At 42.9% G+C, this 25636-nt stretch overlaps 1 protein-coding gene across 6 annotated transcripts in view; it reads left to right on the top strand.

Annotated features, from left to right (window-relative positions):
* The window catches only part of TSPAN4 (tetraspanin 4), a 923335-nt gene that overhangs the window by 785259 nt on the left and 112440 nt on the right, over positions 1-25636 (top strand). For all 6 annotated transcript variants that reach the window (XM_053302002.1, XM_053302099.1, XM_053302289.1 and 3 more), the window contains one exon: positions 18241-18432. In XM_053302002.1, the coding sequence (XP_053157977.1) occupies positions 18241-18432 (192 nt within the window). The remainder of the gene's footprint in view (positions 1-18240; positions 18433-25636) is intronic.

Genomic DNA, 25636 nt, shown 5'->3' with positions numbered 1-25636 from the left:
CAGCACAGTATGACTCAGTAGACTAAAAGCAAACTAGACCGAGGCGTAGGAATGGCTTATGTAGGAATGGCTTGTGTAGTGTGCAAAAGAGAGACACTCTCCTATACTTTGAGCTTGACTTATGGCACCTTACCAAAAAGTTCATCAGTGGACTTCGATTATTCCTTTCATCTTATGTAATGTATTCTTCAACAGTGTAATAAGGCAGCTGACTTCAGTCCCTACTTTTGAGTGCATCTGAAAAGCCAAGAATGTACTTGGAACGTACTGCTGAACAGCCTTTAGTTTTTTGTCTCCTTGTGCTGTCAAAGTTCAATGTCAATACCTAAGGTCTGCAGAGGAGCCACTTGTCTTTGATGGCTATGAAATGAGACAAGTCTGAATGAGATCCTTATGGCCACTTAAAAAACAATCTGGTTTCGATATCTAATGCATCTAAGAGGGAGTGTGTGAAAACCTTTTCATTTTAGCTAATGACAAGCAGGATTTAACTGTTCTTGTGACTTAAGGGGATTTGTTTTTTCACACATCCAGTAGAAAGAACTGAATTCCAGCTGGGTGAGAATAATATTAATGGAAGAGATATTTGCTTAATGTGTCCCCATTGCTGTGTTCTTGGCCCTCAGAGAATGGGCTGGTGTCAGACAACACAAAACAAATGGAAAGTCTCTAATTTAAAATGCATTTTTAAAACATCTTTTGTTGCAACTTGTCTCTTAAATGGAAAAAGGATGGAAGTACTTATCACAGAACTTTAGGTAGTGCAGAGTGATTGAATGAATTTTATTTATCTCTGTTGTTGATCTGAAAGCTGTGCCAGTTACTGAATTATATGTAGGAATGGAGTTGGGAATGGAAGGCTGGAATTCTATACACGCTTACTTGGAGGACAACCCCACTGAATTCAGAGTAAGTATTAATAGGATGGGCTCAAAGTCTCTCAATGTCCATTGCCTTCCAAATATTCTGTACCCATTCTTCAAATCCATGTTTAAGAAACCCTCTTTGGAAAACCACTTCCTGATATTTCTGTGTGTACCTTCACAGGGAACACACATCATAAGAATGATGGGAAGTTTGGGGAATTAGAGGTCCTGGTGGGTGTGCAAAGGCACAGAGGGAGGCCAGCAGTGACCTGGGCTCAGCCTGCCACCACGCCCCTCCCCAGCCCTGCCCCCTGTGTCAGCATCTGATGTCAGACACAGGGAGCATAAGTATGAAGACGCAGGGAGAGTAAGTATGAACACAATAGGCTCAAGCCATGCCCCCTGTGTCTCACATCAGACACTGGGGGCATGGTTTAGCTCCTGTGCAGCTGCACGGCCCCATTTGGGAGCTAAATCGGCCAGCACTGCATTCGCAGCATGGCTGCAGCCACGCTTTAAGAGGCAGAGAGAGCAGCTTTGGCCGCTCTGCAAATGCAACACTGGCTGATCTAGCTTCCAAAGAGCACTGCACAGCCCCATTTAGGAGCTAAATCCAGCCAGCACTGCATTTGAGCATGGCCAGGAACGACTCTCTCTGCCTTTAAAAGGCAAGAAAAGCCACTCTGACCATGCTGCAAACGCAGGGCTGGCTGATTTTAGCTCCCAAAAAGGGCCATGTGGCCCAGTTTGGGAGCTAAACCAAGTCCCCCGTGTCTGATATCAGATGCAGGCGTGGGGGTGGGGGGTGGGCTGATGGGTGGGCCCTGGGGTGTGGCATCTTGGGTTCTTTGAACCCATTCGTTCAGTGGTGGCTCTGACCCTGGATGTGCAGGAATGTGCACGCAAACCAAAACAGCTCACAGAGTTTGTGCAAGCACAGATGTGAGGAGAAGATGTAGTCCTCCCTCCAATGCCACACTTCACATCCCTTAATCCAAACTACTTTCTTTTGCTGCTACCATTGCTATGGTGCAAGCTAGTAAAGTTGTGCCATCGAGTTGGTGTCAACTCCTGGCAATCATGGAGTCATGTGGTTTTCTTGGGTAGAATGCAAAAAGGGTTTACCATTGCCATCTCCTGCTCAGTATGAGATGATGCTTTTCAGCAACCTCCTATATCGCTGCTGCCTGATATTGTTGTTTCCCATAGTCTGGGAAACATACCAGCAGGGATTCGAACTGGCAACCTCTTGCTTGCTAGGGAAGTTACTTCCCCACTGCACCATTAGGTGGCTAAAATGCAAGCTAGGCAGCAGCAAAAGGAAGTAGCTTAGATTAAAGGATGTGAAGTGTGGCAGTGGAGGAGAGGATTCATTCATTCATTCATTCATTCATTCATTTGATTGTTATACCGCCCTTCCAAAAATGGCTCAGGGTGGTTTACACAGAGAAATAATAAATGAATAAGATGGCTCTGTGTCCCCAAAGGGCTCACAATCTAAAAAGAAACACAAGATAGACATCAGCAACAGTCACTGGCAGTATTGTGCTGGGGCCAGTTTCTCTCCCCCTGCTAAATAGAGAGAAATGAATCACCATGTTAGAAGGTGCCTCTTTGCCAAGTTAGCAGGGGGTGGTTCTACTGGCTCTGGCCCTATTCTTTGCCCCAGTCGTTATCATCCTGAATGAATGGCTCTGGGGTGAAGAGGTATAAAGAAAGGTGTCTCCTTGCTTCTTTACCCTGCATCATGTCTTCATCCAATCCACTGCTGTTGGCACTGAGATGCAGCAGTTGCATGATGAGAGGCAGGGTAGATCTCACTTGAAGAGCATAGTATTATCTGAGGGACTTTGAAGAGCATAGTATTATCTGATGATACTTTGCTTTTATACATATTTATTTATTATTTATTTATTACATTTGTACACTGCCCCAAACTTTCATCTCTGGGCAGCTAACAATAGCATAAAACAAGTTAAAATATATACAAAAACTTAGAACAATTTAACAATTTAAAAATCATCCACAAATTAAAACCTTAAAATTTTAAAGAATGGAAAAAGCTTGGGTGAAGAGGTGGGTTTTCAAATGCTTTCTAAAAATTGTCAGAGATGGGGAGGATCGAATCTCAGTAGGGAGCGCATTCCACGGTTTCGGGGCAGCAACCGAGAAAGCCCGTCCCTGTGTGGCCACCAGCTGAGCTGGCGGCAACTGGAGACGGATCTCTCCCTCTGGCCACCGCCTCAACCTGAGATACCAGGGAGAGGTGTGGATCCAGAAGTACTCCCAGACTGCGAACCTGTTCCTTTTGGGGAAGTGTGACCCCATCTAGAACAGAGAGATCAAAATCGTCTCTGGAGTTCTGACCCCGCACAATAAGTACCTTCATCTTACCTGGATTCAAATATTATCCTGCTTTAAGGTAATGTTTCTTTACCTTAAGGGATGTTCTGCTTTTGACTTTACTTTTCTCCCCACTAGCAGCCTCATCTTCATTGTTTGGTTTTGGAAATACCCTTCTTACTGAGCACTGCCCATAGGCATATGGTTTCAGAATTGTAGGATAGTTTCCAACAAAACATGGGAGTTGAGCTGAGGTTGAGAATAAAATATTATTAGAAAATGAATCACTTCTATAGTATAACTTCACTGGAACCTTGATAGGTACCTAGCTTATATGATGCCTAAGTCTGACAGAGTTTTGGTGGACAGAGCACTTGACTACCAAGTGTCCCTGGACTTTTGGGTTTGCCTTTGTTGGATTCTTCTGCATTTTGAATATGATGCTCAGATGTATTCTTTATATTCTTCTTAAGGACAGTTGTTTGGGCCAGATTGTTTCTGATATTGTAGTAGTGTCAGGGTTCAGTAGGAAAAAAATAAGATCTCTGCTAGATCAGACCAAGGTTCCAATCATGGCCAGCCAGGTGATTCTGGGAAATCCACAAGCAGAACATGAAAGCAACAGTCTTTTCCTGTGGTGTGCCCCCAGTATTTAGCCTTCTGAACATGGAGGCTCTGTTTAGTTAGCATTGCTAATAGCCATTTATAGATTTGTTCTTTATTAATTTGTCTAACATTCCAAAAAGCCATTTAAAGTAGTGGCAATCACTACATCTTGTGGCAATGAAATCTATAAATAAATCTTTCATTGTGTGATGAATTTCATAGTTTTTTACAATCAGTAAATTTAATTGGATGACTCTGAGCTCCAGTATTTGGAGAAAATGTGGAAAAAAACTTCTCTGTATCCACTCTTTCCACACAATTGTATAAAGCTGTATCATGTCTCCTCTTAGACATATTTTTTTCTAAACTAAAAAGTCTTAGCCTTTCATCCTAGGGAAGGAAGGTGCTCAAACCTAAGGCTCAGCTGAAACAGATCACCAGATTTCATAGTTGTATTTGCAAACAGTGAAAAGATGTCCCTGTTTTCAGTAGTGTGGTGGGGTTGTGGATAGGACTGTGCAATATCATCAATTTTACTGAGGAGGCAACAACTGTGGCCAAAATAGTAGCTGCACTCTTCTTCCTCCTCTCCTGACATACGTCCCTCCCCCTACCCATCCAGAGTAAAGAGAGTATGATCCTTGGGAATACAGCATTTATATAGCACTGGTCCCAATACAGATCTCTATTGCTCGTTTCCCTCCCCTGTGAGTATTGCCTTTTATTCCTACCCTCCTTTTTCCTGTTCTTTAACTATTTACCCAGTTATTGATCCATAAGAAGTCACAGTCTCTCATCCCTGACTGCTGAGTTTACTTAGAAGTATTTGGTAATGTTTTTTTGAAGTATATAATGTCTACTGGGATTATTTATATTTAAATGTTTGCTGGCAGTCTCAAATAATTCTAAAAGGTTGGTTAGGTAGGATTTTCCTTTGCAGAAGCCATGCTGAGTCTTCCTGATTTAGGCATATTCTTCTATATGGTTAGCAATTCAATATGGTTAGCAATTCCAGCTTTAATCAGGGAATGTTCTGCTAATTTTTGTGCGACAGAAGTTTGACCAACAGGTATGTAATTTCCTATAACCCCTCAGGTTCCCTCTTAAAAATTTATAATTATATAAAAATATGATTATATAAATGCTTCTCTGAGGGAGGGCATGATGCCTTACTGTCTTAAGGAGGCAATCATTACACCTATTCTGAAGAAGCCTGCATTGGATCTCTCAGAGTTAAGCAACTATAGGCCTATCTCCCACCTTCTGGGGTTGGGCAAAGTAATTGAGAGGGTAGTGGCCTCCTAGCTCCAGGCAGTCTTGGAGGAAACTAATTATCTAGACTGATTTCAAACTGGCTTTTGGGTGGGCTATGGGATGGAGACTGCCTTGGTCAACCTGATGGATGATCTCCAATTAGGAATTGACAGTGGGAGTGTGACTCTTTTGGTCGTTTTGAACTTCTCGGTGGCTTTCAATACTATTGACCATAGTATCCTTCTGGAACATCTGAGAGGGTTGGGAATGGGAGGCACTGCTTTTGCAGTAGTTCCGCTCCTACCTCTCAGACAGATTCCAGACGATGTTGCTTGGAGACTGTTGTTCTTCAAAACATGAACTTTTGTTTGGTGTCCCACAGGGCCCCATACTGTCTCCAATGCTCTTTAACATCTACATGACACCACTGGGAGAGATTGTCAGGAGATTTGGTGCATGGTGTCATCATGATGACACCCAAATCTATTTCTTCATGTCAAGATCATCAGGAGAAGGCATAACCTCCCTAAATGCCTTCCTGGAGGCAGTGATGGGCTGGATGAGGGATAACAAACTGAGAATGAATCCAAATAAGATGGTGTGCTTATTATGCAGGGTGACAATTTTGATCTGCCTGTTCTGGATGGGGTCACACTTACCCAGAAGAAACAGGTATGCCATCTGGAAGTGCTTCTGGATCCAAACATCTCTCTGGTATCTCAGGTTGAGGCAGTGGCCAGAGGTGCTTTCTGTCAACTTGGGCTGATACGCCAGCGGTGTCAATTTCTTGAGATAAATGGCCTCAGAACAGTGGTATATATGCTGGCAACCTCCAGACATGTCTACTACAATGCTCTCTATATGGGGCTGCCTGTGTATATAGTCTGGAAGCTGGAGTTGTTATAGAATGAGGTATCCAGGTTGGTCTCCAGGTCATCTCTTCAGAGACCGTATTACTCGTATATTAAAAGAACTACTCTGGCTCCCAATAAGTTTCCAGGCAAAATACAAGGTGCTGTTTATAACCTATAAAGCACAAAACAGTTTAGGCCCAGGGTATTAAGATAATGTTTTCTTCACTATGAGCTCCATCACCCATTGAGATAATCTGGAAAGGTTTGTCTGCAGTTGCCACCAGCTCGTCTGGTGACTATACAGGGGTGGGACTTCTCTGCTGCCGCCCCAAGACTCTGGAATGTACTCCCTGCTGAAAGAAGAACCTCTCAATCTCTGACAACTTTTAGCAAGTTTCTAAAGACACATTATTCACCCAAACATTTTAACTAGACTTGTGGTTTTAAATTGTTTTAAGGTTTTATTTTTTGTTTTAATTTGTTTTATATTGCTGTAAACTGCCCAGAGACTGAAGTTTGGGGTAGTCTACAAATGTAACAATATATATAACAATATATATATTGTTATATATATTGTTACATTTGTAGACTACCCCAAACTTCAGTATATATATATTTTAAAAACCAGAAATAATGTTACAATGACTGTGCTCCCACTCTCTGGTAAGATAACTTTAGAAGTATATTTTTAATTAAAAGTTCAGCAATTGCATATTTAAAAAATCTTAGGTGAATGCCACCTGACCCTTATGACTTGTTAATTTGTGTCAATTAGCTTTGAACAGAGGCATTTGGTGCCTCTGTTCCACACACTCTTCAGATATCCTTCACAAAAACAATGGTTTGGAAGTTGGAATCTCCAGTACTTCCACATAAAATACTGTTGCAACAAATTCATTGGGGGTCCTTGCAGTCTCCCTGTCCTCAGCATTCCTTTCACACCTATATAAAGGTTTTATCACCTTATTTTCTGGTTCCCTGTTCCTGATGTAAAACAATGTTTATTTGTTCTTATGCCTTTAGCAATTTGCTTCTCAGATTCCTGCTTTGGTTGCCTCATCATCATCATCATCATCATGCATTTGTTTTCCTGGAGTCTGTGCACCTTTTTAATTTTCCTCATTAGAACAAGATTTCCTTTCCTTTTTTAAAATGAAGCCTTCTTGCCCGTTATGGCTTCTTTGACACTGCTTTTTAGTCACACTGCCATCTTCTTGGACAAGTTCACAACCTTTCTAATCTGTGGTATATGTTTTATCTGAACCTATTATATTCATTTTAAACAAACTCCCTCAGGAAGAGACCATTACTGTCTCCTTCAATTTCATTTTAACAAATCCCTTCAATTTTAAGAAATGAAAATAAATGAGACTGTGTTGGATTTTTTAATCAACTTTTAACCAGAGGCGTAACTATAGGGGGGGCAGGGGGGGCACGTGCCCCGGGCGCCATCTTTTCTGGTCACGTGGGGGGCGACACCATGACAAAAATATATATATATATATATATTTTGGTTTTTTTTGTTAATACAAATGTTTCCTGCTCCGTGCAGCAGCGCTGCAGCAGTCAAGGGAGCGCGTCGGTGCCCCCTCCCCCATTAGCAGCGCCCCCCGCGCCCCCCCATTGCTTTGCTGTCGCCTGGCGGCCAGTCAGTGGCCTGGCTTGGCGGTGGCGGCGGGCGCTTGTGAGGAAAAACCTAAGTATAATGTAGTATGTTGGGGGCGCGGGGGGGGGCGCCATTTCAGTGCTTGCCCCGGGCGCCGTTTTCCCTAGTTACGCCTCTGCTTTTAACTCACACGTATGTTGAATTTTATAATATTGTGGTCATGATTCTGAAGTGGAAGAAAAGAAGTATGTATTTAGGTCATCAATGAGTCTGTCATTTATTTGTGTACACAACACAAGTTTTCAAGAGGTGACAGGGTTGTGAGTAGCCATGGCCAAATCCAGGCCCGGAGTGTTCTCCAGCCAAGTGTCTCTTAGCTCCATGTCATGAAATGGAGGAACTAGAGCTTGAAGTGCAGCAAGCAGAAGGTATTGGTTGACCAGTCAGAGCCGGAAGACTAGGCTCCTAGTATTTATATCAGGCCTTTCCAGTCTAGAGGTTTCATACTGCCTTCCAGTTATAGGACCCAATATTGCTCACACATATTCTCTTATATAGGAAGCTGCCATATACTGAGTCAGACCATTGGTCTAGCTAGCTCAGTATTGTCTTCACAGACAGGCAGTGGCTTCTCCAAGGTTGCAGGCCGGAATCTCTCTCAGCCCTATCTTGGAGAAGCCAGGGAGGGAATTGGAAACCTTCTGCTCTTCCCAGAGCAGCTCCATCCCCTGAGGGGAATATCTTACAGTGCTCACATTTCTAGTCTCCCATTCATATGCAACCAGGGTGGACCTTACTTAGCTAAGGGGACAAGTCATGCTTGCTACCACAAGACTCTTCTGTACCTAAAAAGGGCTTGGAGGTCTGAGCATAGAGTCCACGGGAGTTTACTGAGCTTAGTGCGAGCTTCAGACCCCAAGGCTCCCAGTTCAAGCCCTAGAGTCCTTGACAATCGGTCATGTTCACACTACCACCAGCTAATACACTACACAATAGAGATGTGCAGATCAATTTGAGCTCAATTCGGGCCAATTTGAGTGATTCAAACTCAAGTTGCTTTTAAAGGGCCTGATTTGAGTTTGAATTGGATCAACCCTGAATCAAATGTTAATTGATTCGAGTGATCTGAGAGCCATTTCTCGTGGGCTTCCCCCCCTTGCTGATTGGTTTTCTGGTACTGGTTTCTGATTGGCTTGCAATCTCCTTGTTTCTTGGTCGGCTTGTTGTCATACAAGGTCGGCTTGTTGTCATACAGGCTTGTGATGCTGGGGGACTTCAATGTTCACTTTAGGACCATTTTGTCTGATTATTACATAGAGAGCATTTGAAGATCTATGCTCAGGCAATAACGTGCAGCAAAGAAGCGATTCTTTTCCTCCCGTATTGCCTCTGCAAGTTCATGTCCAGCGGAGTTGTTCAGGGTCATGAAGGGGTTAATGTGCACCCCTTCCCCCTTGAATCAGTACTTAGAACCAACAATTACTTGCTGTAATGTTTTTAATGAGTTCTTTGTGGACAAAATCTCTTGTATTCGAGCTGACTTGGATTCAAACTCTGCAATTGTTAGAGTATGATGCTGAGGTGTCCAGCAGCCCCTCTTATGTGATGACCCTGGATCAGTTTCAGTTCGTGACTCCTGAGGATGTGGACAAGTTGCTTACAATAGTGCAGCCTACCACCTGTTCTCTTGACCCTTGCCTGACATGGCTTATACTTTCTGGCAGGGGGGTTGTTGTAGAAGGCCTGGTAGAGATTATAAATGCTTCTTTGAGGGAGGGCAGGATGCCTCCTTGTCTTAAGGAGGCAATCATTAGACTGCTTCTGAAGAAGCCTGCCTTGGATTGCTCAGAGTTTAATAATTACAGGCCTGTCTCCAACCTTCCATGGTTGGGCAAGGTGATTGAGAAGGTGGTAGCCTCCCAGCTCCAGACATTCTTGGATGAAACTGATTATCTAGACCAATTTCAAACTGGCTTTGGGGCGGGCTATGGGGTGGAGACTGCCTTGGTTGGCCTGATGGATGATCTCCAATTGGGAATTGACTCTGTTGGTCCTTTTGGATCTCTCAGCGGCTTTTGATACTATTGACCATAGTATCCTTCTGGAACGTCTGAGGGGATTGGGGTTGGAGGCACTGCTTTGAAGTGGTTCCGCTCCTACCTCACGGGCAGATTCCAGATGGTGTCTCTTGGAGACTGTTGTTCTTCAAAATCTGAATTTTTGTATGGTTTCCCTCAGGGCTCCATATTGTCTCCAATGTTGTTTAACATCTACATGAAACCGCTGGGAGAGACCATCAGATGATTTGGTGCAGGGTGTTATCAATATGCTGATGATACCCAAATCTATTTCTCCATGTCAACATCATCAGGAGAAGGCATAATCTCCCTAAATGCCTGCCTGGAGGCAGTAATGGGCTGGATGAGGGATAACAAACTGAGGCTGAATCCAGATAAGATGGAGGTACTTATTGTGCAGGGTCGAAACCCAGGAGATAATTTTGATCTGCCAGTTCTGGGTGGGGTCACGCTCCCCTGGAATAAACAGGTGTGCAGTCTGGGGGTGCTTCTGGATCCAAACATCTTCTTCGCCATGAACCCCACTGCCTGCTAAGATCATCTGGAGAGGTTCGCCTGTGGCTGCTGCCAATTCATCTGGTAGCTACTTGGGAACAAGCCTTCTCTGTTGCAGCCCCTGGACTTTGGAATGTGTTCCCTGTTGAAATAAGAGCTTCCCCATCTCTGGTAACTTAAAAAAGGTACTGAAGACACATTTATTCATCCAGGCTTTTAATTAGATGTATAGTTTTAAATAATTTTGATACTGGGTTTTAAATTATTTTAATCTTTTAAATGATTTTAATTGTAAACCACCCAGAGATGCAAGTTTGGGGTAAATACAAATCAAGTGTTGTCATGGGCAACTATGCCCCCATTGGCTGGGGAGAGTGAGGGGGAACAAAAAAGGACAAAATTTCAAAATGTTTTTAAAGGGCCTGGGGAGGGGAAACACAGAGAACCCTTAGTATGCCCTTGAAGGGAGGAGGAAGGGAGGAATCAAGGAAGGTAGGAATCAAGGATGGTATGATTTAGTGGTTTTCTTTTCTCAGCATTGAGTATAATATGCTGTGCTGTTGCTGCTATATTATTAACTATCTGGTTTTGCTGGATCTCGGTTGATAAAGGCAGAACTTGGGTACTTGCCTGTCTTCCCTGAGTTGTGGTTTTGTCTGTTTGTGAGATGCTGTTGTGGCAAGAAATGGATAGTGGCAGCTCAGCTGTATGTGTGTGTAATATTTCTTGGTGATTGCTGTGATGAGCTCCGTGTCTGGCCTTGAGACTAACTTGTGTTTCACTCACTGCTCTGGTCTGCTCTGCAATCTGCATTGCAAGGTATACTCAGAATGTGGCTGAATACATTGTTCGAGTTGAGCTTATGGCTATGCTTGCTGGCTGCTAAGGGTGCTGTTGTGGTAGCTGTTGTAATGCTGAAATGAAGACTTATAATTGTGTGAGAGAGAACAGCTTGCGCCAATGATGTTACTGCAGCACAGGCACTGTGGCTGGTAGTGGATTTGGGGTCAGTGATTTTTTTTTTTTGGTGGGGTGTCATTTTTGGATGGTGTGTTTGGCAAAATGTTGTGTACTGTGTTGAGAGGGACTGTGCGTTTCTGTTTTGCAGTGTTTTTCATGGCAGGGTTTCAAAATCTGTGCACTCTGCTTTGTTTCGGCCACAGGGAATAATGGTGAACCCAAAACACCCCATTGTTCCCCATGGGTAAATCCTAGGTACACCAAAGTGGGTTGGGTGGTAAAAAGTTATGGGTTCTAACCCCCATCACAATTTTGCAGGTGGGCTTTTTTTTTTTTTAAACTTTCCCCCTAAACCCCTATAGGTTCCTATGGGGTTTTTGCAAAAAGATTTTAAAAAGTTTTAAATCATCCACTTGCCCATTTCTTATGTGGGTTGGGTGGTAAGTAGCACCCATCATGCCCTACCACCAGCCCACTTTGGTGTCCCTAGGACCTACCCATGGGGAAGAATGGGGTGATTCAAATTCTCCATTATTCCGTATGGCCAAATCACTCAAATTGATTCAAGTCAATTTGTCAAAGCAGCTGGCAATGAATGAAGCTCGAATTGAATAGCAAAATCCAACTTGTGTACATCTCTGCTACAAGATGTCTACCAGGAGAGGTCCTTTCTTGCCAGTTCTAGCTTTGCCCATTACATCTGTTCTTTGTGAGGTCGGATTATGAATGAAGTAGCAAAGTGAATATAAAACATTCTGGAGGTTAAAGAGCCAATATGGTAATTGAATGGAGCTTCTCACTCCCTACACTTTAAGTGGAATGGCCTTTTCAGTATTTTCCAAGGAGATTTTTGTTTTGTTAGCAAGTCAATGCCTTTAAATGAACAACTCTAATTTCCTTTTAAACCTGTCAGTGCATGTGGTGAACCTGAGGAGTTAGAGGAACAACAATTTTGAATTACTGAGCTGGAGAATGGAGCCAGCTACTGCTGTTATCAATCTTATTAATGCAATCGCAATAGTATTATAGCATAAAACCCTCTTTATTATACTTGGTAGTTAAAATCATGGTAGAATATGCTCCGAGAAAATTAACTAGAATTATTCTGAAAGCATAGTATTCTCCAACTTGTGCCTATAAGTGGATGTAAAATACAACTGAATACAGGAATATATTCCCCCCCCCCCCACAACACCCTATGTATAATGCATTACCAGAATTAGCTGGATTCTTTTTATTGCAAGAAGGGCTTACTTATAGTTAAATGAGTAGGCAGTGTGTATGAATCCTAACGTGATAACAAACCCAAGAGCTGTTGATTAGATGCATTTTCTAGACAATAAAAGCAATAAAAATCATGTAGGGGTACCAAAACTGTTAGGATGAACAATGAGGCAATTTCTCTCACAGTATTGTAAAATGTGTGCAGAACTAAAGACTCCAATGATAGGTTTATATTAGAAGTTACTTGGGATTACTTTGTTTGCGTTTGTGCAAGATCAATTCAAGTGCATTTCAAACCTGAATAGTTTATTGTCTAAAACTGTTTGAATAATCAAGGAGCTCTAATTCCACAGTTTCCTCCTCCTCCTACCTTCTCCGTTACAAGTGAATGTGTGGAGGTGAGATAGTGTAAAAGAGTGAGGCCTTGCTTTACTTAATCTGGCCAATATCTAGAGCTTTTTCATAATTTCTTGGCACAACATTCCTTTAAAGAAAGGAGAGCAATATGATCCCCATGTTCTACTCTGGCTTGGATTTTAATTTGAGCTAAAATCTTTCTTCCATCCTTGATCTACGTGCATACTTACTTGGTTATTGCTTCAGTAGCATCAATGGTAGTGGAGGGGGGGTCTATTCCCTCCCTTCTCTTTTTCCTCCGCTCCTTCTCCCTTCATCCTTCCTCCCCCTCTCTGGCATCCCAGAACCTTGGGAGATAAAGTTTTTTCAAGGGTGCCTGATAATGTCAGGTGTTCCTTGGAAAATTACCTTTGCCAGCATTCCAGGCACTGGAGAGTCAGAGAGACAGAGAGGGGAAGAAAAGAGAGTGACTCCAACATCTCTGCCAGCACAGATGAAGCAAATGGAGGAAGGAGAGCTTTCTCTCTACTGCTGCCAAAACAGCAATGCGACTACTGCCATTATCAGCAAATGGGGGTTGAGGGCTCACATGGGGACAATTTCAAACAAATGTAGAATTCTTGGTTGGTAGGGGGAGGGAGGAAAACTGTTTTGCAAGCAAACAGCACTTCTGCTTATAATGGTTGGTCTCACTCTGAGTCAAGCTAGTGGAGGCTCACCCATCTCTACCTGTTTATTTGAAATGGCATTTCAGCTTAGATTCTGGAAATTCAGAATGTGAGAAGAGCCACCCACTTTCCATATCTACTTCCATATTTTTAATGAAAACAAATCCCTTTTACCAGAATGAGGGCCGCCATTCACCATTACCATTACTCATGGTAAGCACCATTGACTTCCCAAAACTGTAGCAATATGAAAAGAGCGACTGGAGGCAGGCTGTTTAAGTTATGTTTCCTGGGAGGAACCAGGAGCAAGGCGTTAAGGGCACCTCCCACTTCCTGCCTGGCTGGAGGGAGGAGAGGCTGCAGCCTGAGAGAGCTCTCTCTATAAACCTTTTTACTTTTAATAAAATAGAAAGTTTGTGAGAAAGGCAGAGAGTCTGTTTGCTGTATGAAGCAAGACACACAACTTGAAACAGGGTGGCAACAGTGACTGAATAAAGAATATGAATATGAAGAATATTTATATACTGCTTTTCAGCCAAATTTCCCAAAGCAGTTTACAAATAAATAAATAACTAAATGGCCCTGTCCCCAAAGGGCTCACAATCTTAAAAAGAAACATAAGAAACATCTAAAAAAGAAACATAAGGTTGACACCAGCAACAGCCACTGGAGGGATGCTGTGCTGGGGTTGGATAGGGCCAGTTGCTCTCCCGCTGCTCAATAAAGAGAATCACCACTTTTAAAAAGGTGCCTCTCTGCTCAGTTAGCAGGGGGTCTGCTCAGTTAGCCGTGGGACAGAGCAGAACAAGAACAATTAACTGTGAAACAACAGAAAACAAAAGAGAAAGCAATATAGTAAAACAAAGAAGGGTAAAACATGGAAGGCCTGAAGCTATCAGGGATATTACATCTGTTGGCGAAGGCCTGGAAAGAGGAGTTTAATTTGTTTGTGCACATTGCAATGGCAGATAAAGAGGAGACTGTGAAAATGAAATTCTTTTTATAGTTGATTGGAGGAAGTGGTAGTTCCCCTTAACTTGTTCCTAACAGCTCCCAGAAAACTTAACTTAACCAGCCTGCCTCCAGTAACGCTTTTCATATTGCTTCAAAGGCGGCTCACAATTATTAAGAACAGCCATGTTCCCATAAACATCCTCTTTGTATTACCTCACTCTGAGCTCGCCTGAGACATAAAGATAAGGAAGAGAGATGCTCTGGTGTAATTGTGTGCACTGAGGGGGTGTCAAAAATAATTACTCAGTACCAGCATCCAGAACCTGTTGCATTTTAATTCAAGGTGGGATGAATGCTACTGTCACCAGGAAGATAGCCAAAGTTGTCATCTTTGATAAACAGGGCCTGCTTCACACATTTCTTGCGAAATCAATACAGGCTTGGTACTTATTTGCTAATATATCATTCCATCTCTGCAGTCTCTCTCTTTTGGTCACTCTTTTGCTTCAGTGATTAGTGTCTTCTTTCACTGTGACAATTTTGGGGCCTTCCAGAAGACTGTAAAGCTATCAAAACCAGCCCTGTTAGTGGTTTTGTTTTTGTTTTATTTCACACAGCAGCAGGCTCTGAATGCTGTCAGGAGCCATCATCTCATTACTCTCCCATGAATTGTTTGGCACCACAAACAAGGGATGCTGGGGGACCGTGGGAGTGGGGGAAAGCCATCACATTAATAACTGAGTAAAATTATCCATAAATCACAGATCCTTAGATGTCTAGAGGAAATCAAAACAGGCAGGCACCAGACAATAGTGGAAACAAAACTTTTTCTGTGCTCCTCAGTGTCTGCTCCCAAGTCTCTGTTTTGTTTTATTTCACCTGTTGAGAAACCCTACTCCAAGCACCTTACACATTCACCAAGGCAGAAAATATCCATGATACATTTCTAAAAGCATAAATAAAAAGTAAACAATTTGGATAAAAACAATTTCCTTTGTATGGCTGAAATGTTCTTCAAAAGATTTCCTTCAAAGAACAACTTTTTGGCACACACACACACACACAGGCAAGGAGGATCAAACTGAGATGTACTTCTGTATGGACATTGCATTCCACTGAGTAGAAGCTAAGCTACCACTAAAGGGGCCCTGATTTCATCATTCCCATAGATCTCAGAGGATGTGGGGGCTGAGCTTAGTCAGTGGTATGTTTCTGATTTGTACATGATTTGGATGGGGGAGAAACAGCAAGAGAAAAACTATTATCTTCCTCCCCTATTCATAAGTGCCTAGAAGCATCTCGCTGGGCACTGCTAGGAACAAATGCTGGACTAGGTTGATCTTGGACTTCTCACTATTCTTTTGCAAACAGCAGTGAATAGGATTGCAACTGACAGAGACTCTAAATTACAAATACCTGAACTGCCTACATTATTCTGTGGATCCGTGTTTGGTCTCAAGTAGGGATGTGCGAACCGGTTCGGATCCGAACCGGTTCGGGTCCGAACCGGTTCGGGTTCGGAGGTTCGGATCGAACCGAACCACCCCTGGTTCGGTTCGAATCCGAACCGAACTGGGGGTGGTTCGTTTCGAACCGGTTCGGACCTGTTCGGACCGGTTCGGAAAGCTGAAAATTGGTCAGATGGTAGCTGGCACCCAGGGGTACCTGTCACCCAAACCCCAAAGCAATCGGACACTCATACGATTTTTTATGAATTTTTGAAAAATATTTTTATTTTTCTCTCATAGGATATAATGGGACCTGAACCAGGCCATTATTTCTTATTGTGGAGCACTCATGGCTGCCAACAACCATGCAAACCCTGAAGCAATCAGACACCCCTATGATTTTTTATGAATATTTGAAATATTTTTAATTATTTTTCTCATTGAGTATAATGGGACCCGAACCAGTCCATATCCCCTGTTGTGGAGGACCTAGGAGCACAAAAGCAGGGTGGGTGGTAGACAGGCATGGGTGCCTACCACCCAAAAAATCTCAAGGCAATTGGACACTCCTCTGATTATTGGTGAATTGTTAAGTGTTTTTGAATTCCTCATAGAGAATAATTAGGATTGCAGCAAATGTATAGCTTCACGTCGGGGGGAAAGGGGTGTCGTAGAGTGCAGTGTGGTGGGTGGTAGTTCCTAGGGTGGGCAAGGAAGCTATCAGAATTATTTGAAAGGAATTGGGCAAAGAGGTGATTTTTAAGTGATTTTTGAAGTTTACGCGTCTTTAAGGTTTTTCCTCATAATAAGTTATAATGGAGCTTTCAGCAGCCCTATAAGTGCACATGGGGGTGCTGGGGTGGCCCAGAGCAAGTGGTGGTGTAGTGCACATAGGGTGCCAACCACCCCCCAGGGGTGAATTATGGTGAATTTATTTGTATGAGGTTTGTCTTCATAAGGTGAAGTGTGCTAAATTGATTACTTCCTCATATTATTCATAGTAAAGGAAAGTGTGAAAAAGTGAAAGTGGGGTCATGAGAGTTGTTTAATTGAAAAATATCTCATTTGCTATGATAGAATGAGAATTCACACCTTTTCTATTCACCATAATTCACCCCTCTGCCCAATCACTCTTAAATTGGGGATGGGTGGTAGCCTCCACCCATTAGGCACTATCTACCAGCCCACCCCACTCCTTTGGGGCAGATCCACTTTCTGCCCCCAATCTGCCCCAAAGACACCCAAACTTCAAAAATTCTCAAAAAATCAGCCCTCTGCCCAATCCCCCTGAAATTGGGGTGGTAGCCTCCACCCATTAGGCACTACCACCCCACCCCACTATTTTGGGGCAGATCCACTTTCTGCCCCCAAACTGCCCCAAAGTCACTAAAACTTCAAAAATTCTCAAAAAATCACCCCTTTGTCCAAACCCCCTGAAATTGGGGTGGTAGCCTCCACCCATTAGGCACTACCACCACACCCCACTATTCTGCCCCAGCCCCCACTTTCTGCCCCAATATACCCCAATCTGCCCCAAAGACATGAAATTTTCAGAAATTTACCAAAAATCAGCCCTTTGCCCAATCCCCCTGAAATTGGGGTGGTAGCCTGCACCCATTAGGCACTACCACCCCACCCCACTCCTTTTGCCCAGATCCCATGCTATGCCCCCGAACTTCCCCAAAGTCACTAAAACTTTAAAAAATCGCCAAAAATCAGAGGAAGGTCCAATCGACTTGAAATTTGGGTGGCAGGTAGAACACAAGGTCCCCTTTCAAACCAGCTATTTTTGAGATCCGAACCGGTTCGGATCCGAACCGAACCGGGGGGGTGGTTCGGCAAAACCAAAACCGAACCACCCTGGTCCGGTTCGGACCCGGTTCGGATCCGAACCGAACCGGGAGAACCGGTTTTATGCACATCCCTAGTCTCAAGTTAGGCTGAGACTTCATTAGCTTCTCTCAGTGTGTGCATATCTTTTAAGTGAAAAATGCCAGTTTGAGCAAAGGCACTCTGTGGAAATCCTTGCACTCAATTTCCAATCCCATTTGTATGGAGGCTCTCTTTGGGAAGAGAGCCTCCAAATAACTTCAGTTTCTTGCCAATGGGAGGGAGATCTCAGAACTTCTATATCCTACTTTCTTTCTCTGTGTCTATTTCATATGAAGGCTTTAAGGGTTCAGAGACTCCTTGACCATCTTTATGTTAGCTGTGCCCAGCATAACAGTACAGCAGTCCTAGGTGCCAATCCCACACACAGGTACATGTTCTGTGTGATTTTTCAGAGAATTTAAATCAAAACCAATGATAAACATGTCTGATTATAAGAATAAGCACAACTTTATTTTGAACTTTATGGATATTGTTGCTTCTGCTAATGGTGATGATGATGACAAATAGTGGTGGTGATGCTTATGATGATGATAGACTGACATATTGATAGATTGATAGACTGAAAGATTGATAGATTGATTTCTTGGCAGTGTGACTCAGTGTTTTTGTTTCTCTTTGTTGTTGTTTTTTCTAGTTGGGAGGCTGTGGGATCCTTGGAGTTGGCATATGGCTCGCTGTTACCCAAGGGAACTTCGCTACCCTCTCTTCTTCCTTCCCTTCCCTGTCAGCTGCCAACCTGCTGATCGTCACAGGGACTTTTGTAATGATCATTGGCTTTGTGGGATGTATAGGAGCCATCAAAGAAAACAAGTGCCTCCTGCTCAGTGTGAGTATAAAACAATGAATGTCCCTGCTGTCTACCTACATTTGATCTTGTGGTCTCCAAGTGCTTTTATCTGTTGGATGAATGCCCAGCATGTTCTTAACACAGAATATTGTTCAAATCAGTTTTGTTCAGCACAGGAAATTGCTGTGCTACCATATGCAGGAAATGGCTAGCCACTGTTTGAGCAAGGTAAGCTATCCAAAGCTATTATATTAAATATACATGTTAACCAATGATGGAAACAGAATGCTTGCTAAGGTGCATCTAGCATAGCTACCAAGTGACAAATTCGCAACTGCACCAGGGCCACCTTGTGCTAGAGAATTCAAAACAGATTCATTTATTTAAAGATAGAAGGGGGGACACATTAACTTCTAGATCAGGGGATATGTAGATTTTTATTGCATTTGTGTTTATTTCATAAATAAATCCTAGCTGTCATCAGTCAAAAGTAAATAAATAGAAATAATATAAAATTGACTACTCCTTCTTACATCTTGGATACTATGAATTAAACTGTTAGATATTTGAAATGTATTCAGTAAGTTCCCTCGAAAGGAAGAAAAGAACATTCAGGTTGCACTTGGGTTCAAAGTAGAACCAAGCTAAATTATGAAAGATGTCTTTGGAGGATCTATTCTGGTCCCTTGGTTTTGGCTATTAGAATGAGGGGATGGCTTCCTTCTCCCACATGATATTTGATCTCTTCCCTCATCTTTCTCTTAAGATCAAGAAATGCCACAATGTGGTTTTTTCCTATGCTACTCTGGTAGTGTTTGTCTCCAGGAACTCTGTGTGTGTGGGGGGACTAATAGCATGTGTTCCTTGGAACTTAAAAGTTACCCTGTCTCCCAGCTAAATGACAGTTGTATGGGAAGAAGCCATGTTGTTGCCCCACCTTTGTAGTTCACTGATCCAAATGTTACCAGTGCAACATGAGAAAAAAAATCACAGGGAAGCAACTCCTGCACCACTGCCAGTGGTGCATAAATCAGCCCCTGGTAGTACTGAGCCTTACATTAAGCATTCACTTGGGAAAACCTTTTGGATGGATCTTCTTCAGCATTTGGATGATTGCCATATTTGGGATCAGGAAATAAGGTAGTAAAACAGGGTCCTGTTCAGACATTATGCTGTACATGCATACAGTTGTCTGTTCACACATACATGTTTTTGTGTGCATGATTGTACATGTGTTCACTTTAAAAGTTAACCTGGATACAGGTCTCTCAATTGCATGGTACAGATAGGAAGTGTACTATTGTATGTGTATTGAACATCATGTGTGAATAACTGTACATGCATACAGATCTGTACATGTGCACACTAATTGGCTAGTAAGCATTAAGAGCTGGAGGGTGGGGCAGAGTGTGTTTCCTATACTGTGTAGCGTGGTTTGTTTCCTTGGCATTCTTTGCTCAAATGAAACTAGGCTTTTCATTTCTATCACATAATATTTGTTTATTATTTATTTTTCTGTGTAAACCACTTTGAAAACTTTTGTTGAAAAGTGGTATATAATTGTTGTAGTAGTTGTAGTAGTACATCCCACAGCAATTGAACATCACATTGTAAATCAACATTGTAAATTGAACATCACATTGTAAATCACCTTTCAACATTAAATTCTTTCTATTATAACATCCAGTATTTGAGGACAAAATTCACTGTTGCTATCAAGCATGGCCTGGGATCCACAAAGCCTTTTCTGGCATTATGTGGTTTATTTTAGGTCAAAAACTGGCTGAAGAACAGCCAATTTTATCTTTTTTTAACTAAGGGAGGCTGGTGGGTGTAGGGGGAACCTCCACGGACCCCTCCACTGCCGCCTCAGACAACTCCCCCAGAGGGAGTAAGTTTGGGGGGGAAATTAAATTGGAGCGGCGGGGGGGGGGGGAAGCTTGCAAACCCCCGGAACTGGCCGGGGTGGTGTCAGTGGTGTTTCACTTTGGGACTGAACAGGGAGTGGTTCATTTAACATGTTCAATGTCAAACCTGTTTGCACATCCTGACCTAGTAGCCACCCACCTCACCTTGTTTGGCAGGGGCACCCAGAGGAGGACCTACAAAGAAGATTTTAGGGACCAGGTTGGGACATATGGGGCAAGGCGCTCTGTCCGGTAACCCGGTCCTAAGCCATTTAGGGCTTTAAAGGTTAAAACCAACAACTTGAATTGGGCCCGGAAATGAACTGGGAGCCAGTGCAGCTGACGAAGCACTGGTGTAATATGCTCAAAACATCCAGTCCCAGTTAATAATCTTGCAGCCCTATTTTGTACCAGCTGCAGTTTCCAGTCCATTTTATTTTATTTTATTTATTATTTTATTTAACATATTTTATACCGCCCCAAACTTACGTCTCTGTAATTTTCAAAGGCAGCCCCACATAAAACACATTGCAGTAATCTAAGCGAGAGGTTACCAGAGTGTGAGTAACTGTGGCCAAGCGATCTCTGTCCAGGTAAGGTCGCAGTTGATGTATCAGCCGAAGCTGGGTGCTCCGAGCCACAGAGGCCACTTGAGCCTCTAGTGACAGTGCTGGACCAATGAGCACCCCCAAACTACAAACCTGGTCCTTCAGAGACAGTGCAACTCCATCTAGAAGAGGCTGAACATCCTTCACCTGGGCAGAGGAACCACCAACCAACAGTACTTCTGTCTTGTATGGATTTAGTATCAGCTTATTCACCCTTATCCAGTCCATTACTGCATCCAAGCACATTGTCCTGATTCAGGACAGTCACCGCTTCACCTGCATCTGATGAAAAAGAGAGATACAACTGAGTGTCAGCCTCTCACTGATGACACCTCAAGCCAAATCTCCTCATGACCTCTCCCAGCAGTATCTTGTAGATCTGAAACAGCATCGGGGAAAGAATGGAACCCTGCGGAACCCCATAGCATAAATTCCAAGGGGTTGAGCGATAATCCCCTAGCTCCACCTTTTGGGAACGGGCCTAGAGGTAGGAGTGGAACTACATCCAAACAGTGCCTCCCACACCCAACTCGGCTAGCCTATCCAAAAGAATACCATGGTCAATGGCATTGAAAGCCACTGAGAGATCCAAGAGAATTAACAGGGTTGCACTCCCCCTGTCTCTGTCTCTCTTTGCATAGGTAATCCCACAGGGCAACCAAAACAGTTTCTGTTCAAAAGCCGCCATCATCAGCATGATATAATCTCTTTTTTCTTTTTCTTCTTCTTAAACCACACAATTTTCAATTCCTCATTTCTCATGCAGTATGGACAGCTGCATTCTTTTAAATGATCACTCAAAGGGAAGACTGATTTACCAAAATATTCTGGCTTTATGGAAAGATCAGAATAAAAATGCTGAGGCTTCAACTCAACTTGCAGCCTACTGTACACTGCTGCATATTTAAATTTTTTCTACATGTACACTAGGGATGTGCAAAAAACCCCAGATTTTGCATTCTGTTTGGAGCTCGAAGTGAAATGAAAACAGCCAAAACGTTTCGTCAAAACAGCAGTTGAGCTGGCTGCTTCGACAAAACAACTCGAAACCTTTTGAGTCATGGAACCAGCCACAGGGAACAATGAGGAAACTCAAAACACCCCATTGTTCTCCATGGGTTTTAAAAACAAAATTAACCTTTCCCCCAAACCCCAATAGGATCCTATTTCAATTACAATCCAAAAATGGCCAAAAAAGAATCACTGAGCCAGAATCCACTGCCAGCCACAGTGCCTGTGCTGCAGTAACATTGGCACAAGTTGTTGTTGTTGTTGTTGTTAATAATAATTCAATTTCTATACCGCCCTTCCAAAAATGGCTCAGGGCGGTTTACAAAGAGAAATAAAGCAAATAAGATGGCTCCCTGTCCCCAAAGGATTGCAGGGATAATTTTCTCAGACAGTTTCTCTACATCCCCAAGTAAGTAGCAGCTCTCCAGAGAAGAGATGTGTCTTTTATAGCCCTACCTAGAGGTACTAGGGATTGAACTTGGGACCTCCTGCATGCAGAGCAAGTATTTTGCCGCTGAGTAACTGCCCTTTCCTTACTCTTACGATTTTTACAAATGTGCTCCAGGCAAACCCCTTTCCTTTGACACATATCAGGGTTCTTTAATGAGAAGATGAGCAGTTCTAGTCTTGCTTCCTTGCAAGATAGCTTGACCATTGCTGCAATGCCTCCTGCAATGCCCAGGCAAAGGGGTGTGTGCTGTTTCTCATTGTCCCAGATTGTAACCCTCAAATCTTACATGTTTGAAATAGCAACTTAAAATCTCTTCCTCTTTTGAAGAGGTAGGGGAGGGAACAGCGCTGACTGCTACTTTTCATTCCTGAGCAGTCATTCCCATTAAATCACTCCAGTCAGCACAATTTAGAGCAGGCTGAAAGGTAAAGATGAGAGGCAGAAGAAAGTTAGCTTCAAGGCAATTTTGTTCCCATTGTTTCTTGATTTCCTTGAAGTATGACACACTTTAAATTGAACCCTGCCATGTCTGAGAGGGGAAAGCCATCACTATGTCTTCCTGCGACTGGTATGGTGTGCAGTCCGTATATATTCAGACAGTATGTGCATTTTGTGTCTTTCATATCAATGAGGAAGGTAGCAGTGTGTGCATGCTTCCTATACAGCAAAAATAATTTCTGCAAGCTCCCAGGGGTGCAGTTAGGCAGACTGATGAAACCCAAATATATACACGCTGTATTAAGGTGTGCGAAGGGAGGCATCAGTGCATGAAAATATAAACTTCCTGTTGGAAAATATATAAACAACATAAAAATAGACTATCCCGTTTCTGCGTGAAACGTTTGTATCTTCTGGCCACATTTGGAATTAGAAGGTAGAGCAGAAATTGCACCACTTTTTCATTTTTATTTGGGTTGAGACCGCCCTTGTTCTTCATTGTTTCAGCATCTCTTTAAAGTGTGTTTGTTAATTTTCACCTGTGCTTGTATTGCAGACAGTTCCCAAGTAGTAAGCCCTTTATAAGGACATACTCATGAAATCTGCTAGTTCTTCCTGAGTCTGGGTAGCTATGCATGACCCTTCTGGACAGGCTTACGGGATTGCACTGTCTGGACAGCTTTCTCATCTGTGTCCTTTTAGGATTCACGGAAGCAGCATTGCTCAGAGGCTGGAACACTGCTTCCACAACTCACCTTGGGAGGGGTGGAAATTAGTTACTTACACAGCTGATTTAGACAATAAGCTTTATCTTTTTTCTTTTTTTCTTTTTTTCAAAAAGATAAGTTTCAGTGCAAACTTGAAACTTTCAAAAATGGGACTCTGCCGTAATTTCACATTGCTTGGCAGATTGCATAAAATTCCTTAATGATTGTCTTATATAGGCATGTACTTTTACACATACAGGTATATACAAATATGATTTCATAAGCATGCAGTATAAATATGTGTATGTTCAGAGCCACACACATTCTTCCATATATGTATATACCCATGCACACAAAGCCCCAAATGCCTTCATCAGTACAAGTTTGGATGATAACGGTGCAGATTCATTGCACGTAAGGAACTGCTGTTGGGATGGAAAAGAAATGCAGTAAAATCCTTTAAAAACCTCGTTTGTACCTGGCTAGCATGATGTGTGAGTATGAGGATAGAATCAAATGAAATGCAGAATGGAGCTCAATAAATAGGAGCTAAGGTGGGCAAAGGACCATATGAAAAGGTAAATGGCTCCTGATTTTCTGCAGACTTCCTACTCCTGCTATATGCTAAAGACCTATATATCTCTTAACCACTGCTGTAAGAAGCAAACAAAATGAGGAATGAGCAGGAACAGAACCTTATGGAATATACACGTTCAGACTTCTTCTGTTGCCTATAGTTTCCATCGTCTTGGCTGGCTGACCGGATTGATTTTAGTTTTATCCCTCCCTCCCTTCAAGGAACTTTTATCTCCTATATCCTTACAACAGCTCTGTGAGGTAGGCTTGGAGATAATGACTTGAGGTAGGCTTGGAGATAATGACTTTCCCTAAGTCACTGAGTGGGAATTTGAACCCTGTCCCCTGAGTCAAAGTGCAGCACTTAATCCACTACAACATACTGAGCCCTTTCTCACAATCCGTGAGAAGGGCTCGAAGGGACTAGAGGAGGAAGTCTTGAAAAGCTTACCTGCCCCGCAGACAGTCCTCTTCTTGTTGCTGGGTGGCCGTGTCAGCTGCCTAGATGATTGCCAGCTTCTGCCGGTAGCTCCAAGGGTCGGGGTGCTGGGATGTGTCACCCCACCCACCCGGAACACCCATAATGCACTGAGTGAGTGTATGGTACATTATGGGGACCCCTCTCCCCTCCTATATGTTAGGAAACAAGAGGAAAAGAGATTTGAAAGGTTTTAAAAACATGTTACATTTAGAATTCTGGACATTATTGAAAATCTGATCACAAACTTCTACCAGTGACAAGGAATTTGTCTAGTAAGATATAAAAAGGTGTGAGAGAGAATGGTAAAGATTTTCCCTTGAATTTGTTTCCTATCAATAATTTTCTCACACAACTTTGTAGATATTGATCCTTGTCTAGTGTTTCAGCCTCTGTTATTTTAATAGCTTGTGACAAGGAACTGGAAGGTAGAAAGGTGATATCTGCAAGTCATTTGGCTGAGATCCCTGAATAACCAGAAAGGGAAAGGGGGCCATACATGTGAACTACATATGCCATGTACTACAAGTATATATGAGCATATGAGTGAGACCTTCACTGACTGGCAGAGGTTCTCCAGGGTTTCAAACAGGGACCTTTCCCGTCTCTACCTAGAGATGGAGAGATTGAATGTGGGGCAGAATATGTACTCTACCAATGTGCTCCTCCCATTAGGTAAATTCTTTAGCCTGACAAGACCGATTGTAATTAAGATCTTTAGTTCCCAGAAATCCCACTGCACTCTTAAGGCCAACAATACAGCCAAGAATATCAATTTTTAGCAGTGTCTCAGCTGGCTTCAGGAAGACAAATGCTAATTTTGGATTTTTAAAAAAGATGATGAAGGGGTGGTAGCAAACTCTACAATGTTTTAGGTTTTATTCAAAACTCATAGAGGCTGTTCACACAATGGGGCAAAATTGGGCTAGCAGAGGCTAGCCCGATTTTGCCCCATCGTGTGAACCACTGGGCTTGGCTGCGAGCCCGGTGGTTCCTAGGTGGGTAACCCGCCTAAGTGTCCCTCCCCTTAGCCCGGGTTTGCAGAGTGCTCCGCAAAACTGGGCTAT

The sequence above is a fragment of the Hemicordylus capensis genome, chromosome 1 (genome assembly GCF_027244095.1).
Source record: "Hemicordylus capensis ecotype Gifberg chromosome 1, rHemCap1.1.pri, whole genome shotgun sequence".
Taxonomy (NCBI): Eukaryota; Metazoa; Chordata; class Lepidosauria; order Squamata; family Cordylidae; genus Hemicordylus; species Hemicordylus capensis.
This window is presented reverse-complemented; position numbering and strand designations above follow the sequence as displayed.